At 47.7% G+C, this 19,644-nt stretch overlaps 1 protein-coding gene across 5 annotated transcripts in view; it reads right to left on the reverse strand.

Annotated features, from left to right (window-relative positions):
* Positions 1-19,644, reverse strand: part of atrx (ATRX chromatin remodeler) — a 71,977-nt gene that overhangs the window by 45,870 nt on the left and 6,463 nt on the right. For 2 of the 5 annotated variants that reach the window (XM_071412015.1, XM_071412016.1), the window contains exons 2-15: positions 19,449-19,591; positions 19,070-19,217; positions 18,676-18,768; positions 18,004-18,113; positions 13,605-13,672; positions 12,717-13,217; positions 10,339-12,608; positions 7,637-7,703; positions 6,024-6,157; positions 5,714-5,896; positions 5,194-5,444; positions 4,860-5,045; positions 2,817-2,982; positions 340-449 (exon numbers count right to left, since the gene is read on the reverse strand). In XM_071412015.1, the coding sequence (XP_071268116.1) occupies positions 340-449; positions 2,817-2,982; positions 4,860-5,045; positions 5,194-5,444; positions 5,714-5,896; positions 6,024-6,157; positions 7,637-7,703; positions 10,339-12,608; positions 12,717-13,217; positions 13,605-13,672; positions 18,004-18,113; positions 18,676-18,768; positions 19,070-19,217; positions 19,449-19,591 (4,430 nt within the window). The remainder of the gene's footprint in view (positions 1-339; positions 450-2,816; positions 2,983-4,859; positions 5,046-5,193; positions 5,445-5,713; positions 5,897-6,023; positions 6,158-7,636; positions 7,704-10,338; positions 12,609-12,716; positions 13,218-13,604; positions 13,673-18,003; positions 18,114-18,675; positions 18,769-19,069; positions 19,218-19,448; positions 19,592-19,644) is intronic. The other 3 variants (XM_071412017.1, XM_071412018.1, XM_071412019.1) reach the window with 3 other exon arrangements.

Raw genomic sequence — 19,644 nt, forward strand, 5'->3', positions numbered from 1 at the left:
CCCGGCAGTCCGCCGGCCAGAGACCCCGGCAGTCCGCCTGCCAGAGACCCCCGCAGTCCACCGGCCAGAGACCCCCGCAGTCCACCGGCCAGAGACCCCGGCAGTCCACCGGCCAGAGACCCCCGCAGTCCACCGGCCAGAGACCCCCGCAGTCCACCGGCCAGAGACCCCCGCAGTCCACCGGCCAGAGACCCCCGCAGTCCACCGGCCAGAGACCCCCGCAGTCCACCGGCCAGAGACCCCCGCAGTCCACCGGCCAGAGACCCCCGCAGTCCACCGGCCAGAGACCCCCGCAGTCCACCGGCCAGAGAAACAGGTAAAGGAATGAGTGGTACAGACCTGCAGTGTTTTTCCCAGGCCCATACAGTGAGCCAGGATACATCCAGAACCAGAGTTCTTGCTGGTTTTCTTCACCGACTCACAACAGCAGTCCCACATGAACTGGACCCCTAGAGAGACAGACATCTCACTCAACACCCAAAGCTCAGACCACAGAAATCCTGCCATTGTTGGCAGCACTGAACACATGAAGCATCATTGACTTGATAAGTGAGTGAAAGACGGACACCCTCGTTTTCACCATAAACAATCAACATGATTAAAGGCAAACATTGACACTACTAATGCTACTGTTACTACTACTACTGCTACTACTACTACTGCTACTACTACTACTGCTACTACTGCTACTACTACTACTGCTACTACTACTACTGCTACTACTACTACTGCTACTACTACTACTGCTACTGCTGCTACTGCTACTACTACTGCTGCTACTACTACTGCTGCTACTACTACTGCTGCTACTACTACTGCTGCTACTACTACTGTTACTACTACAACTACTGCTGCTACTGTTGCTACTACTACCGCTAATACTACTACTACTACTACTACTGTTACTGCTACTACTACTGCTGTTACTACTACTACTGCCGCTGTTACTACTACTGCTGCGGCTGTTACTGCTGCTGCTGTTACTACTACTGCTGCTGCTGTTACTACTACTGCTGCTGCTGCTGTTACTACTACTGCTGCTGCTGCTGTTACTACTACTGCTGCTGCTGCTGTTACTACTACTGCTGCTGCTGCTGTTACTACTACTGCTGCTGCTGCTGTTACTACTACTGCTGCTGCTGTTACTACTACTGCTGCTGCTGTTACTACTGCTGCTGCTGCTGTTACTACTGCTGCTGCTGCTGTTACTACTACTGTTACTACTGCTGTTACGGCTACTACTACTACTACTGCCACTGTTACTACTACTGCTGCTGCTGTTACTACTACTACTACTACTACCACTGTTACTACTACTGCTGTTACTACTACTGTTACGGCTACTACTACTACTACTGCCACTGTTACTACTACTGCTGCTGCTGTTACTACTAGCTACTACTACCACTGTTACTACTACTGCTGTTACTACTACTGCTGTTACTACTACTGTTACGGCTACTACTACTACTACTACTGTTACTGCTACTACTACTACTACTACTGTTACTACTACTGTTACTACTACTACTACCACTACCACTACTAGTAGTACTGTTACTACTACTACTACCACTACTACTACTACTGCTGCTGTTACGGCTACTACTACTACTACTGCTGCTGTTACGGCTACTACTACTGTTACTACTACTACTACTACTACCACCACTACTACTAGTAGTAGTACTGTTACTACTACCACTACTAGTAGTACTGTTACTACTACTGCTGTTACTACTACTGCTGTTGCGGCTACTACTACTGTTACTACTACTACTGTTACTACTACTAGTAGTACTGTTACTACTACTACTACTACTACTGTTACTACTACTAGTAGTACTGTTACTACTACTACAACTACTACTGATGTTACTACAATGGCTACAACTGCTGGTACTACTACTACTGCTGCTACTACTACTACTGCTACTACTACTGTTACTACTGCTGCTGCTACTACTGTTAATACTGCTGCTACTCCTACTACTGTTGCTGCTACTATTACTACTACTACTACTGTTACTACTACTACTGTTACTACTACTGTTACTACTACTGTTACTACTACTGATGCTACTACTGATGCTACTGTTACTACTACTGATGCTACTGTTACTACTACTGATGCTACTGTTACTACTACTGATGCTACTGTTACTACTACTGATGCTACTGTTACTACTACTGATGCTACTGTTACTACTACTGATGCTACTGCTACTACTAATGATGCTACTGCTACTGATGCTACTGCTACTACTACTGATGCTACTGCTACTACTACTACTACTACTGCTACTACTACTACTGCTACTGCTACTACTGCTACTACTACTGCTACTGTTACTACTACTACTGTTACTACTACTACTGTTACTACTACTACTGTTACTACTACTACTGTTGCTAACAACATATGTCTCTCACTTAGGGGTTACTACTACTACTGTTACTACTACTACTACTCCTACTCCTACTACTCCTACTCCTACTACTCCTACTACTACTACTGTTACTACTACTACTACTGTTACTACTACTACTACTACTACTGCTACTACTACTACTGCTACTACTACTACTGCTACTACTACTACTGCTACTACTACTACTGCTACTACTGCTACTGCTACTACTACTGTTACTACTGTTACTACTACTGTTACTAGTCCTACTACTACTACTACTACTGCTACTACTGTTACTACTACTACTACTACTACTACTACTACTACTGCTACTACTGCTACTGCTACTACTACTGCTACTACACCGTGGGCTCTACTATAACACCAACATATGTCTCTCACCGTCGACCTGGTGTGGTTTGAGTTTAGTGACCAGATTGCGGTGGACCTGCACCATGGGCTCCTTGGTCTCCTCGTCTACATCCAGCACCAGCTTGGTTGTGATTGGACAAGCCACGGCGGACGCCTCCTCCACCACGAGTACCTGGTCGGGAGGGACATATAGAGTCTAGTCTAAAAGCATTACAGTCTGTACATACAAATACATACTTTATTCTGCTGGTTGGGACAGGTTGTGGTCCTAGGAGTATAGGGCAGCTGGGAGACTGTACTGCTGGTTGGGACAGGTTATGTTCCTAGGAGTATAGGACAGCTGGGAGACTGTTCTGCTGGTTGGGACAGGTTATGTTCCTAGGAGTATAGGGCAGCTGGGAGACTGTACTGCTGGTTGGGACAGGTTGTGTTCCTAGGAGTATAGGGCAGCTGGGAGACTGTTCTGCTGGTTGGGACAGGTTATGTTCCTAGGAGTATAGGGCAGTTGGGAGACTGTACTGCTGGTTGGGACAGGTTATGTTCCTAGGAGTATAGGGCAGCTGGGAGACTGTTCTGCTGGTTGGGACAGGTTATGTTCCTAGGAGTATAGGGCAGCTGGGAGACTGTTCTGCTGGTTGGGACAGGTTATGTTCCTAGGAGTATAGGGCAGCTGGGAGACTGTACTGCTGGTTGGGACAGGTTATGTTCCTAGGAGTACAGGGCAGCCGGGAGACTGTTCTGCTGGTTGGGACAGGTTATGTTCCTAGGAGTATAGGGCAGCTGGGAGACTGTTCTGCTGGTTGGGACAGGTTATGTTCCTAGGAGTATAGGGCAGCTGGGAGACTGTTCTGCTGGTTGGGACAGGTTATGTTCCTAGGAGTATAGGGCAGCCGGGAGACTGTTCTGCTGGTTGGGACAGGTTATGTTCCTAGGAGTATAGGGCGGTTGGGACAGGTTATGTTCCTAGGAGAACAGGGCAGCCGGGAGACTGTTCTGCTGGTTGGGACAGGTTATGTTCCTAGGAGTATAGGGCAGCCGGGAGACTGTTCTGCTGGTTGGGACAGGTTATGTTCCTAGGAGTATAGGGCGGTTGGGACAGGTTATGTTCCTAGGAGTATAGGGCAGCTGGGAGACTGTTCTGCTGGTTGGGACAGGTTATGTTCCTAGGAGTATAGGGCAGCCGGGAGACTGTTCTGCTGGTTGGGACAGGTTATGTTCCTAGGAGTATAGGGCGGTTGGGACAGGTTATGTTCCTAGGAGTATAGGGCGGTTGGGACAGGTTATGTTCCTAGGAGTATAGGGCGGTTGGGACAGGTTATGTTCCTAGGAGTATAGGGCAGCCGGGAGACTGTTCTGAAGGTTGGGACAGGTTATGTTCCTAGGAGTATAGGGCAGCCGGGAGACTGTTCTGCTGGTTGGGACAGGTTATGTTCCTAGTACAGGGCGGTTGGGACAGGTTATGTTCCTAGGAGTATAGGGCGGTTGGGACAGGTTATGTTCCTAGGAGAACAGGGCAGCTGGGAGACTGTACTGCTGGTTGGGACAGGTTATGTTCCTAGGAGTATAGGGCAGCTGGGAGACTGTTCTGCTGGTTGGGACAGGTTATGTTCCTAGGAGTATAGGGCAGTTGGGAGACTGTACTGCTGGTTGGGACAGGTTATGTTCCTAGGAGTATAGGGCAGCTGGGAGACTGTTCTGCTGGTTGGGACAGGTTATGTTCCTAGGAGTATAGGGCAGCTGGGAGACTGTTCTGCTGGTTGGGACAGGTTATGTTCCTAGGAGAACAGGGCAGCTGATCTTCTAGTCCACAAGCATTCAAACCTTCCTACTAAGGAAATCCTCAGCATCTTCCACTCTATTCAAAGAGCGCATTCAGTACATTTAAAACTCACTGTGGAAACATGGCTGCTACCATGCTCTTATCTGAACCACAATGCACCACACATCCATCTGGCTCCTTAGCGTACCATCGGGCAGAAGGAGTAGTTGACTCATTGATAGACTGATTCTACCTTCATTTCCATCCCATTAGCGGATGCCATGACAACAGCTCACACACAGTTGACTTTTTACCTCTCTGAGTTTCTCCCTGAGCTGCTCCCTCTCCGAGATGCGTCTCCTCCTCTCCTCCTCCTCCTTCAGGGCATCCCTCGTTTCCGTCCTCAGCTTGTCGTCCTTGAGGATTTTTCTGATCTTCTTCCTCTGTCCTTTAGGAGTGTCTCCATCCTCCTTCCCCGAGCCGTCCTCTCCTGACCCGCTCTGGAGGAGAGAATGAGGGTTAACCTCTGACCTTTCAACTTCAACCCCCAATCTAATCACACATTGTGACCAATCAATGAATTCCAGACCAAATTCACAAATATAGAATTGTTTAGGAGTAAGGAGAAAGTCCTCTCCTTCCCTATACCTTGTCGTCAGATGAAGAATCCTGGACCTTGATGCGGCGCCGTTTCTTCTTCTGGGCGTAGCTCCTCTCCTCCTTCTTCTTCTTCTTCTTCTTGGAGGAGCGCGTGGTCCTCCTGTGGCTACTGCCTTCCTTCTCAGACTCCGACTCCTCCTCTGACGACGATTCCTTCTCACTGATCTCCTCACTAACTCCTGACTCACTGCTGCTAGCTGCCTCCTTAAAGTCTGAGTCTGCTGAGTCATCACTACCCACTGGAGAGGGGGAGGGAGGAAGAGAGAAGAGGGGAGAAGACAGGGAGAGGTTAAGGGGAGTGAGAGAAAGAATGAGAGAGAGGAGAGGGAGAAAGAGGGGGATAGAGAGAGGCAGGAGGTAGAGTTGATTGAAAACAGTCATCAGTTTGCAGAGTAGGACTTTCATTCTGTTCCATAGGTGTTAATACACCGGCCTAGACAGACCAGGCCAGCTAGAGAGACCAGGCCAGCCAGCCAGACCGTGCCAAACAGCCAGACAGCCCTTGTACCTTTCCGTCTGTTCCTCTTGGTCTCCTTCTTCCCCTTGCTGGCTGGTTTCTCCTTCTCTCCCGACTCCACTTCGTGCAGCGTCAGTTTGTGGCGGAGCAGCCGGTGGCGACGCCCCACACTCTTCTTCACGTCCACGTCAGAGCCAGAGCCCCCTTCATCATCATCATCATCATCGTCTTCGTCTGTTGAGTGGAACAAGCAGTTATTTATGGTTTCTACATCTAGTGACATAAACCATTAGTGGTGGAAAGAGGCACTGCAGAATCACTGTATCAACGAGTATAAAATTTAGAAGTGAATGTAGCTCACCCTCCTCCTGCTCCTCTCCTTCCTTCCCCTTCTTCTGTTCCTTCTCTTCTCCGTCTCCGTCCTCGTCAGAGCTCTCCTCCGCTCCTGAAGAGTAGTTAGCCTTGATCTGGGCCAGCAGCATCTTCTTGGCAATTCTATTAAGGAGGAAGACATTTAAATCAATGTTATTTGTCACATTCTCCGAACACAACAGGTGTAGTAGACCTTAGTGAAATGCTTACTTACAAGCCCTTAACAAACAATGCAATTCAAGAAAAAGTTATAATATTCAAAAAAAAAACAGGGGGGGGGGAAATATTACAGCGAAAAGTTTTTCAGGGAAAAGTTGAAAATGTCAGTGAACACACTTGCCAGTTGGTCAGCGCGTGCTCGGAGTACACGTTGTGGAAATCCGTCTGGCCCAGCGGCCTTGTGAATGTTGACCCATTTAAAGGTCTTGCTCACATCGGCTACGGAGAGCGTGATCACAGTCATCCGGAACAGCTGGTGCTCTAATGCATGCTTCAGTGTTGCTTGCCTCGAAGCGAGCAAAAAAGGCATTAAGCCCATCTGGTAGGCTTGCGTCACTGGGCAGATCGCGGCTGGGATCCCCATTGTAGTTGTAATTGTTTGCAAGCCCTGCAACATCCGACGAGCATCAGAGCAGGTATAGTTGGATTCAATCTTAGTCCTTGTTTGATGGTTCGTCTGAGGGCATAGTGGGATTTCTTATAGGTGTCCTTGAAAGCGGCAGCTCCAGCCTTTAGCTCAGTGCGGATGTTGCCTGTAATCCATGGCTTCTGGTTGGGATATGTACGTACGGTCACTGTGGGGACGACGTCGTCGATGCACTTATTGATGAAGCCGATGACTGAGTTGGTGTACTCCTCAATGCCATTGGAGGAATCCCGGAACATATTCCAGTCTGTGCTGGCAAAACAGTCCTGTAGTGTAGCATCCGCGTCATCTGACAACTTCGGTATTGAGTCACTGGTACTTCCTGCTTTAGTTTTTGCTTGTAAGTAGGAATCAGGAGGATAGAATTATGGTCAGATTTGCCAAATGGAGGGCGGGGGAGAGCTTTGTATGTGGAGTAAAGGTGGTCTAGAGTTTGTTTTCCTCTGGTTGATGGCCTTATACAGCTGGTTGAGTGCGGTCTTTACTCTCCAGTGATTACACGTTGGCCAATAGAACGGATGGTAGAGGCGGATTACCCACTCGCAGACAAATTCTCACAAGGCACCCAGATCTCCACCCCCTGTACCTCCATCTTTTCTTAACACGAATTACGAGGATTTGGACCTGTTCTCGGAGAAGCAGTACATCCTTTGCGTCGGACTCATTAAAAAGTCTTTGTCCAGTCGAGGACTGTAATCGCTGTTCTGATATCCAGAAGCTCTTTTCGATCATAAGAGAAAGTAGCAGCAACATTATGTACAAAATAAGTTACAATGTGAAAAAACACAAAATAACACAATTGGTTAGGAGCCTGTAAAACAGCAGCCATCCCGTAAGTAAAGGAAATAAGAAAAGGAAAGGAAATAAGAAAAAAGATTGAAGGATGTTCGTCAGCTGGTAGAGAAGCATGCAGTTCAGGACATATTTGGTTTGTCTTGAAAAATACTTTTTAATACCTGTTCTCTGGATCATCATCGTCCTCCTCATCAGCCATCTGAGAAGCGTCATGGTTACCTTCATCTCCTTCAGACACACAGAGAAGGGTCAGGGGTTAGAGACAGTGTTTTCCCATAAGAGACGGACGTCAGTTAATCAGCTACATTTTACACTTCAGATAAACTAGGATACTTTTCATTTAAAAGTCTTAGTTTGCCAGTCTGTCAGACCGTCTCCTGCTATAATGAATAATATGCATCTACTAGCCATCTATTGATAGGATAGTCCTGTCCGTCACAAAGCGAGAGATGACAGGGTAACGCATTCTGCCATCTGTCCCGCCCCCCGGTACAATTTCTGCACACTGTGGTTGCAGTTTAATTTCCTTACAGAGCATGCTGGTGAATTAGAATGTAATGTAAATGGTAATGACGAGTGAAAATCCACTTGGCCTAATTGTTTTCTGGCACATTTATTTTCTTTGGCCTATTTCACATAGCAAGCCACGCGGAGTCACGGCAGGCTATTTACTGTGCTTTGACAATTGAAAAGCAAGTGTTGACTATTTTATAAAAGGTGTAGAACTGAATAAAGTTGATCTCCTATACACCTTTGCTGTTTATAAATCATGCAACAAGTTATATGTCCATGGTATTGCAATGGGACAAGTACACCAAAGGATTTCCTAGGTTTCCTTTCCTAGGATGTCAGGGCTGGCCAGACGGTGATGCTAAAGTGAGTTTATGGTGCCAGGCGCGCCGCCAAACAGCCTCTTGCCAGGCGCGCCATAAACAGCCTCTTGCCAGGCGCGCCATAAACAGCCTCTTGCCAGGCGCGCCATAAACAGCCTCTTGCCAGGCGCGCCATAAACAGCCTCCTGCCAGGCGCGCCATAAACAGCCTCCTGCCAGGCGCGCCATAAACAGCCTCTTGCCAGGCGCGCCATAAACAGCCTCTTGCCAGGCGCGCCATAAACAGCCTCTTGCCAGGCACGCCATAAACAGCCTCTTGCCAGGCACACCATACACAGCCTCTTGCCAGGCACACCATACACAGCCTCTTGCCAGATTCACCATACACAGCCTCTTGCCAGATTCACCATACACAGCCTCTTGCCAGATTCACCATACACAGCCTCTTGCCAGATTCACCATACACAGCCTCTTGCCAGATTCACCATACACAGCCTCTTGCCAGATTCACCATACACAGCCTCTTGCCAGATTCACCATACACAGCCTCTTGCCAGATTCACCATACACAGCCTCTTGCCAGATTCACCATACACAGCCTCTTGCCAGATTCACCATACACAGCCTCTTGCCAGATTCACCATACACAGCCTCTTGCCAGATTCACCATACACAGCCTCTTGCCAGATTCACCATACACAGCCTCTTGCCAGATTCACCATACACAGCCTCTTGCCAGGCCCACCATAAACAGCCTCTTGCCAGGCCCACCATAAACAGCCTCTTGCCAGGCCCACCATTGAATTGAAGGCCAACTACACCCAAACATTTTAATTGATCAGGTTTTTCCCAGATATCAAAGCGGTCTCCTGATGAAGTTTAAGCAATGTTGTGGACTTAGAACATCCAATTAGTTGTTTAAGTATTTTAAAAAGTGTGATTTCGATATAAAAAAAACAGAAACCTGGAAAAACTAAGAGAAAACGGAATTTGGGAAAGAAAATGGAATCAGACAAAATAAAAAACTAATTTTATAGGGTCCTAACTAATGATAATTTCACATTAATTAGGATATGTAAAATCAAAATGATAATACTGAAAACCTTGTAATTTGTTCAATGCAACCTTAATTAAATTTTTATGAAGTGGGCTACTTAATTCATTTTTAATATAATACATAATTTAAAGAACAAACATCATTGGGCTAGCTCATATCTTGTAGTAAAACTTTAAAGACACCTAAACTCAAGAGAAGACAGGTTTAAATGTTGTCTTATTTAGAAAATAATCCTGATCATATAGGCCCAGATCATATTCAAAACAACAATACACTGAATTCATACAATGTCATTTAAATTGTAAAGTCTTTCTTTACCAGAGCTCTCTATCTCTGTTCCTGGAGAGCTACAAGCCTGTAGGTTTTCACTCCAACCCTAATCTAGCGCACCTGACTAATAATTAGCTGGTTGATAAACTGAATCATGTTCGGTTACAGCTGAGGTTCGAGTTACGACCTACAGGAGGGTATCTCTCCAGGAATCAAGGTTGGAGAGCCCTGTTCTACACAAAACCACAACTAATTCTTCCAATCTGGGAGGTAAACTAGAAAAAGTGTAAAATAATTTCACTGTCTATTTCGGATGGAATCTGGTACATTCTAGAGTTCCTTTGGCCAAAAATGCCAACCCTGGGTGTCCAGCCTCAGACCCACCCCGGGGGCCCAGCCTCAGACCCACCCCGGGGGCCCAGCCTCAGACCCCGGGGGCCCAGCCTCAGACCCCGGGGGCCCAGCCTCAGACCCCGGGGGCCCAGCCTCAGACCCCGGGGGCCCAGCCTCAGACCCCGGGGGCGCCTGGCTGGCTACTTTTTCCATTTGGATGGCTACTCTATGTACTTGTGGAAAACACTGCAGAGGTCAGGGGTTAACTCAGTGGAGTTTAGGTCAAGTTGTATTGACAACACAGTGTACCATCTGCTTTGTAGAAACGGAGAGTCCAATATACAGCTTTCAGAAACAACAGCTCTACTGACCTGAGGACTGGTGGAAGGTTCCCCTCCCTGCTACCACCGTCTCCTCCACGATGGGTTTAATCTTCTGCTGGTCTCCACTCTCCTCTCCAGACCCTCCTCCCTCCTCCTCCACGTCATCAGACGATGAATCTTGTTGCTTGGCTCCTCTACCTCTGGCTTTGCGTTTCAGTTCGTACGACCGCCTCCGATCCCCGCCCTTGTTCTCCTTCTCCTCTCTTTCTTTCTTCACACGGCTGCTCCTCCGTTTCCCCGGCCCCAATTTGCTGAGTCCCTTCATCTCCTTCTCCAGGTCAGAGTCGGAGTTCGAGGAGCCGTCCGAGTTCTTCTTCTTGGATGTCTTTTTGGCAGAAGCCGTGGAGGACTTCTTCTTCTTCTTCTTTGCGTCTTCGTCTGAGTCGGACTCCGAGTTGTCTGAATCGTCGACTTTCAGTTTGCGTTTGGCCGCCAGCTTCTTCTCAGTCTTCACCTTGTCATTCTCCTCCTCCTCTCCGTCTTTCTTGCTGAGTTTGAACTGGCATCTTTTGAAGCTCCTGTTACCCTCGTTACCATCGGCGTCCTGCTGCGCATCCTCGTCCGAGCTGTGTTCCGCCGCTGCAGTCTGGAGCAGGATGTCCGGAACCTCGTCAGAGTCAGAGTCCACTTCTTGTTTAGAAGGGTCAGCGGTCACCTTGGAGGAGGCATTGCTCTGCTCCTCCTCCTCCTCACGTTCCTTCTCCGAGCTGCCTTTGGTTCTACTCTTCAGCCTGCTGGGACTCTTGCCCTCTGAGTCGCTGTTCTCCTGAGAGGATTCGGCCATCTTGTTCTTCCCGTCCGGTGACTTCCTGAGGGGTGTGGTCTTTGTGCGGCTGGAGCGACGGCTGTCCTCCTCAGAGCCCCCACCTTCTTCCACCTCACTCTCCTTCCCTCCATCCTTACTCCTCTCCTTCTCTCCATCCTTACCCCTCTCCTTCTCCTTCCCGTCATCCTTACTCCTCTCCTTCTCCTTCCCTCCATCCTTACTCCTCTCCTTCTCCTTCCCTCCATCCTTACTCCTCTCCTTACTCCTCTCCTTCCCTCCATCCTTACTCCTCTCCTTCCCTCCATCCTTACTCCTCTCCTCCTTCCCTCCATCCTTACTCTTCACTTTAACTCCATCCGTACTCCTCTCCTTCCCTCCATCCGTACTCCTCTCCTTCTCTCCATTCTTACTCCTCTCCTTCTCCTTCCCTCCATCCTTACTCCTCTCCTTCTCCTTCCCTCCATCCTTACTCCTCTCCTTCTCCTTCCCTCCATCCTTAATCCTCTCCTTCTCCTTCCCTCCATCCTTAATCCTCTCCTTCTCCTTCCCTCCATCCTTACTCCTCTCCTTCCCTCCATCCTTACTCCTCTCCTTCTCCTTCCCTCCATCCTTACTCCTCTCCTTCCCTCCATCCTTACTCCTCTCCTTCCCTCCATCCTTACTCCTCTCCTTCCCTCCATCCTTACTCCTCTCCTTCTCCTTCCCTCCATCCTTACTCCTCTCCTTCTCCTTCCCTCCATCCTTACTCCTCTCCTTCCCTCCATCCTTACTCCTCTCCTTCCCTCCATCCTTACTCCTCTCCTTCCCTCCATCCTTACTCCTCTCCTTCCCTCCATCCTTATCCTTGCTCTTAGACCTGGAGGTGCGTGTGGTAACCACGGGAACGGGCGTCAGCTTCACGATCAGGTTCTTCACCTTGGGCATGGCCTTCTCCTTATGGGTTTCAAGTGACTTCCTGTTTGAGCCGGCGGCGGGACTCTCGGATTGGCTAGCAGCTGTGGGTTCCATGGCGTCGTTGCCGGGCGTTAACCCTGCGGAGTCCGCCAGACTCTCTACCATTTGGAAGAGCTCGTCAGGGACGGACGGCCCGACGGACACAATGTCTTTATCCCGGTCACCCTCCTCTCCATCCTCCTCCTCCTCCTCCTCTTCTTCTTCTTCTTCCTCCTCCTCCTCCACTTTCACTGCTGTCTGGTCTTTGGCCTGGCTGTCTGTCTCTGTGTCGGAGTGGTCCTGAGGCGCAGGGCTCCCCTCCATCTCTGCGTCCTCTGACAAGCCCCCATCCTCCTCTAGCTCCTCCCCATCCTCAGTGTCGGCCATTTTATCCTCTCCTGCCTCCTGTCCATCCTCAACCATGTTGTCAATCTGGTCGTGGCCGTCGGTGTTGGAGACAGCATCCCCGTTCTGCAGCCCCTGGTCCTGGGAAATGAACTGTGACTCCAAGTCCTCCTCTAGGGCAGCATGGGCCTTCTTCAGGTCAGCCAAAACAGACCTAGAGAGAGATAGATAGATGGATGAATGGACAGATTAGCCAGAAGAAGAGAATTGGGCTGCCTCACTTACTTTGTAGCAGTCATAATATTAACATGTGTTAGGATACCTGAAGGCCTTGAGGTGTCTGGTCCCGCTGCCGCCGCCTCCTGCTCCCTGCTCCTCCTCAGCCTGCTGGATGAAATGGATGAAGGTGTTGTTGAGCCCTGTGGTCGTCTCAATCAGCTTCTTGGTCCTCTTCACCAGCTCCTTGGGGACTTTCAGGGTCTTATAGGAGAAGGTGAGGGTCCCTGACCCGTCTGAATGCTCCTTACCGTTCACCACAGCTTTACCATGGTGGTGGTGACCTTTACCCTTACTGTGCCCTTTCACCTCCCTCTCTTTCTTGCGTCCCGTGCGCCAGAAGCTCTCCAGCTTGGTCATGATGTTGGAGCAGTTGGAGGCGATGTCTGAGAGGGGCTGAGGGCTGCAGATATAGCAGGACCATTTACTGTCGTCGTCGGTGATCATGGACAGCTCCTTGCGCCCCAGGTTACGCAGGATGCACTTCTTACAGAAGGCGTTGTGGCAGTAGTCACAGCAGATCAGGTTGCCACCTTCAGCACACCACCTTGGGGCGGAGTTAAGATAGCGAGGAAAGTCAACTTCAAAACGTGACGTATCTTAAATTGGGATTTGCAGCTGTTGTTGGGAAGTAATGAATCCTTCTAAAAAATGACAAGTAGTGCACTATATAGGGGATAGGGCGCCATCTGGTCTAAAGTAGTGCACTATATAGGGGATAGGGTGCCATCTGGTCTAAAGTAGTGCACTATATAGGGGATAGGGTGCCAGGTGGGACGTAGCCCTTGGTGTGGACTAAAATAGGTGCCGGGACTCTTCGAATGTAGGTACTCGTAATCGAGAGCCAATATTGTACAAGAGGTGGCGACACTCAAGCAGTAGAACAGAGACCTTATGGCAGCTAGAACAACGGAGACCGTTTGAGGTGACCTACCTGCACTGTTCGTCCATGCCGTCCTCGTCTTTATTGATGTCATCGCTGGTGTAATACTTATAGCACGACTAGAGGAAGAGAAGACAACCAGGGAGGAACATAGTGATGCACAGATGTTACATTTTTGGCTGATACCGATATTGTCCTTGCCTAAATAAAACGATACCGATAACCGATATTTAAAAATGTTGCCTTTTTAGCATTCTAGTACAGTTAAATAGTTTGGACGCAGCGGTCTAAGGCACTGCAAGAGGCGTCACTACAGTCCCTGGTTTGAATCCAGGCTGTATCACATCCGGTCGTGATTGGAGTCCATAGAGCGGTGCACAATTGGCCCAGCGTCGTCCGGGGTTGGCCGGGGTAGGCCGTCTTTGTAAATAATAATTTGTGCTTAACTGACTTGCCTAGTTAAATAAAGGTTACACACACACCAAAAAGTTATTTTGTTGGCATTTACGCATGTCCCCATTACCAGTAAAACAATCAAAACCTGTTTCTTTCACTTACTTGCTGTTTCGTTGTTCATTTGTTCAGTCGTTCCATTCTCAACCAGGATTTCTATGGAACGGCGTTTGGGTCTTTGCGTGTCAAAAAACATACACTATTTGACGTGTTAAATAAGCTTGTTGACCAATCAGGATCTGAATATGACTCCGTCACATAATAATTTAACACGTTCATTAAAAAAAATTTACGTAGTTACTACACATTGATTATCACTCATGTCTCACAACGATTCATCGATACGTAATGCTATGATGCTGGTAAAGTTGTCTCGCGCACCTACAGTGCTGGTTATTAAAAGCTAGCTAACTCATGGATGCAAACAATGTTCTCCCCCAAAAACATAGTAACACGACAATCTAGGCGTCATCTAAAATAACCCAAATTTATTTGGATTAATGGTGGACCCATCTATGTAAAGCTAGCCACAATAAGGAGTAGCCACAAGTGGAATTTGCAGTTAGCCTTCAAAATAAAAGGCATAATTCTACAATTTGTATTCATTTGCATCACTGTCAATTACATACTTTTATTTTGAAGGCAAACCACAGATTCCACTATTGTGCCTAATCCTTATTGTGTCTAGCTTCACAACACATAACCCGGTCCGGTCGAGCCTCACTAGCCAGATGAAGCTAGCTGGCTGCTTATAACGTTAGCTTTGGGCAACAGGGTTAAGTAGCTGGCTGCTTATAACGTTAGCTTTGGGCAACAGGGTTAAGTAGCTGGCTGCTTATAACGTTAGCTTTGGGCAGCAGGGTTAAGTAGCTGGCTGCTTATAACGTTAGCTTTGGGCAGCAGGGTTAAGTAGCTGGCTGCTTATAACGTTAGCTTTGGGCAGCAGGGTTAAGTAGCTAGCTGCTTATAACGTTAGCTTTGGGCAACAGGGTTAAGTAGCTGGCTAGCGATATATTTTCACAAACTGAAGTTCAATTTCAATAGGCGAACAACAATACTTACAAGGATTCCTAAATCATTGCTAAGAATAATGAAAATGACTGGAGATTCTACTGGTCATTGTTTTCAGGCTGGTTGTATTGGCGCTAGCTAGGTACCAAGCTAAAGCTAGCTACCCCAGAAGTTGCGGTCGAACAAATGATGCTTTATTGCCAATGTGGGATTGAAAACACACCGTTCGTGGCCGGTGTTTACTTGTTTGCAGACTTTTGTTGTACAGCTTTAACAGTGCTACTGTATCTTTTTTGACACGCAAAGACCCAAACGGCGTTCCATAGTATGTATGTCGTGAAGCTAATAGTAGTGACGCTATTAATGTGTAACTCCGGTAGGGCAACATCTGAAAAAATAGCGCACTAGTGTGTAACGGTGCTCGACCAGTCGGCGAAAGCCAACATCATCCACGACAGAGAACGGTTGATTGTCAAGGGCAATGAATTCCATTATCTTGGCGTTATGGATTTCGACCTTTAAGTTGTTACTCTTTCAAATGACTGCTCGAAATGTTGACTTGATCCACACGTCATACATTGTGGGCTAGTTCAGAAATCCTGTGTTTCACGTGAAGCGCAACATTTTACGTGGCGTCATTACGTCATGTACCTACGTTATATAGGTACGCACGTCAGCTTTGACATCGGTTTAGCACATCGGCGTTAAACTAGACATCGGTCAGATACCGATGTTGGCATTTTTAGCTACTACAGGTCTACAGCTATGGACAGTGTTGCAGGTGGATCTAAACTACTACAGGGACCTAAACTACTACAGGTCTACCTCTATGGACAGTGTTGCTGCTTGTAGCGTCATACCCAAGAAGACTCAAGGCTGCAATCGCTTCAACAATATACTGAGTAAAGGGTCTGAATACTTATGTAAATGTGATATTTCCGTTTATAGACCTATGTCATGCAATAAAATGCAAATGAATTACTTAAAAATCATACAATGCGATTTTCTGGATTTTTGTTTTAGATTCCGTCTCTCACAGTTGAAGTGTACCTATGATAAAAATTACAGACCTCAACATGCTTTGTAAGTAGGAAAACCTGCAAAATCGGCAGTGTATCAAATACTTCTCCCCACTGTATATATACACTGCTCAAAAAAATAAAGGGAACACTAAAATAACACATCCTAGATCTGAATGAATGAAATATTCTTATTAAATACTTTTTCTTACATAGTTGAATGTGCTGACAACAAAATCACACAAAAATGATCAATGGAAATCAAATTTAGGTCTAGATTTGGTCTGGATTTGGAGTCACACTCAAAATTAAAGTGGAAAACCACACTACAGGCTGATCCAACTTTGATGTAATGTCCTTAAAACAAGTCAAAATGAGGCTCAGTAGTGTGTGTGGCCTCCACGTGCCTGTATGACCTCCCTACAACGCCTGGGCATGCTCTTGATGAGGTGGCAGATGGTCTCCTGAGGGATCTCCTCCCAGACCTGGACTAAAGCATCCGCCAACTCCTGGACAGTCTGTTGGTGGATGGAGCGAGACATGATGTCCCAGATGTGCTCAATTGGATTCAGGTCTGGGGAACGGGCGGGCCAGTCCATAGCATCAATGCCTTCCTCTTGCAGGAACTGCTGACACTCCAGCCACATGAGGTCTAGCATTGTCTTGCATTAGGAGGAACCCAGGGCCAACCGCACCAGCATATGGTCTCACAAGGGGTCTGAGGATCTCATCTCGGTACCTAATGGCAGTCAGGCTACCTCTGGCGAGCACATGGAGGGCTGTGCAGCCCCCCAAAGAAATGCCACCCCACACCATGACTGACCCACCGCCAAACCGGTCATGCTGGAGGATGTTGCAGGCAGCAGAACGTTCTCCACGGCGTCTCCAGACTCTGTCACGTCTGTCACATGTGCTCAGTGTGAACCTGCTTTCATCTGTGAAGAGCACAGGGCGCCAGTGGCAAATTTGCCACTCTTGGTGTTCTCTGGCAAATGCCAAACGTCCTGCACGGTGTTGGGCTGTGAGCACAACCCCCACCTGTGGACGTCGGGCCCTCATACCACCTTCATGGAGTCTGTTTCTGACCGTTTGAGCAGACACATGCACATTTGTGGCCTGCTGGAGGTCATTTTGCAGGGCTCTGGCAGTGCTCCTCCTACTCCTCCTTGCTCAAAGGCGGAGGTAGCGGTCCTGCTGCTGGGTTGTTGCCCTCCTACGGCCTCCTCCACGTCTCCTGATGTACTGGCCTGTTTCCTGGTAGCGCCTCCATGCTCTGGACACTACGCTGACAGACACAGCAAACCTTCTTGCCACAGCTCGCATTGATGTGCCATCCTGGATGAGCTGCACTACCTGAGCCACTTGTGTGGGTTGTAGACTCCGTCTCATGCTACCACTAGAGTGAGAGCACCGCCAGCATTCAAAAGTGACCAAAACATCAGCCAGGAAGCATAGGAACTGAGAAGTGGTCTGTGGTCACCACCTGCAGAACCACTCCTTTATTGGGGGTGTCTTGCTAATTGCCTATAATTTCCACCTGTTGTCTATTCCATTTGCACAACAGCATGTGAAATTTATTGTCAATCAGTGTTGCTTCCTAAGTGGACAGTTTGATTTCACAGAAGTGTGATTGACTTGGAGTTACATTGTGTTGTTTAAGTGTTCCCTTTATTTTTTTGAGCAGTGTATATATGGCCCAACCCTAAAGGAGCATGGTGGTGCTCAGACAGAGAGAAAGACAGGCAGACAGAGAGAAAGACAGGCAGGCAGACAGAGAGAAAGACAGGCAGACAGAGACAATCATCCCACAATCACAGACTAAAAGAGAGGAAAGGATATGTGAGAAAGACAGACACAGACGGATAGACAGAATTTTGATAGAGAGACAGACAGATAGATGGAAAGATATCTAGCCCGATAGGAGACAGATGAAAGACAGACAGAGAGGGTGTTGCAGGTGTATCTACCTTGCAGAGGAGCACATGGAGCATGGGGTGCTCAAACACTGAGTGGCGCTGGAAGTGGTTGACCTGCTGTCCACAGGCGGTGCAGTCTATTCTCTCCTGCAAAGTGGTATCTGGATAAACACAGAGGAAGACCGGGAGACAAACATGTTTCGTTTACATCCAATATGAAATCCCAAACTGATTGATTTCATTAAACTGACAACAGTTCTGGATATTAGGCTGTAGGAAGACCCATTCCTTTTCAAAAACCTGTTTAAGAAAACGATGGGAGCATTCAAACAGACAGATGAAACCGTTTGCATGTGTTTATCTGACTATGGCACCCTATTCCCTATATAGTGCACTACTTTTGACCAGGTCAAACAGTTTGCAGGTGTTTATCATCCACTGGTTAGTAGTAGAAAGATATACACAGTGAGGAGACCAACCTGTGTTTTTGACTGAGGGGCCCCCCCTGGAGGGGGTCCCCACCCTGGGCTTGTGTCTGTGTGGTGTGTCTGTGTGGGCCATATCTGAGTACTTGTAATTGCGTTCCAAATAGTAGGTATTTTGGGTATGCTAAACAAGTTTTATAGTATGTGAAATGTATAAATTGAGTACGCTTTTAAAAATTCAATTTAAGTACAAAGTAGGTAAGCCAGATTTTAGAGCCTGTGTGTGAGAGAGACGAACCTGTCTTTCTCCTTGAGAGGTCCACCCGGAGCTTCATGGCTCCTCTGCTCTCCTTGTTGTCAGTCCCAGCGGGAGGCTGTACCACCAACTTGCCTGAAGTAGAGGACAAGCACTTATCGTGCATCCCAAATGGCACCCTATTCCCTAATATAGTGCACTACTTTTGACCAGGGCCCTATGGCACCCTATATAGTGCACTACTTTTTTCACCACCACTTAAACCTTGAATATGAACTCAGAATAGACCAGCAAAAACATTATCCACCTTGAACATCAACTCAGAATAGACCAGCAAAAATATTATCCACAAAGCGTGTAAATGCACCTTCTGGCTCCACAATGATATGAAGAGGCATTAAAACACATGCTGGCCCCAGGTCGTGGTAGACCTTACCATCTGAGGGGTTGTCAGAGGCTCCATCTTCCTGTCCACTCTCGTCCGAGGCGTCAGACTTATTCCCTCCCGTGTGCTTGGCTGCGACAGCAGGCTTCCTCTTGGTGTGAGAAGAGGAGGGTCTCTCAGACTCTGCTGAGCTCCCAGGCTGAGGAGTTAACAACAGTCAACATGAGTCTAATGAAAAACCTCAGAATAGACCCTGAGTGATCGTCCTGTTATCTGCTACAGAAGCTACAGGCCGGCTGTGTACCAAATGGCACCCTATCTAGTGCACTACTTTTAACCAGCTCTGGTAAGACATTAATGGTTTGTTCTCAGGTGGATACATTTGAAAAAGTGAGCAGGTAAATAGACAGACAATCTGATGTTGACCTACTTCCTCCTCCTCCATCATCTGGTCTGTAATCGGATGTTGATCTACTTCCTCCTCCTCCATCATCTGGTCTGTAATCGGAAGTTGATCTACTTCCTCCTCCATCATTTGGTCTGTAGATTCAGCTGAGGCCTTACTCATTTTACCTGCCAACAACAACAAATCCCACTATTAGGTCGGAAATTATACAATTAAAAAG

This window comes from Salvelinus alpinus, chromosome 7 (genome assembly GCF_045679555.1).
Source record: "Salvelinus alpinus chromosome 7, SLU_Salpinus.1, whole genome shotgun sequence".
NCBI classification, from domain to species: domain Eukaryota; kingdom Metazoa; phylum Chordata; class Actinopteri; order Salmoniformes; family Salmonidae; genus Salvelinus; species Salvelinus alpinus.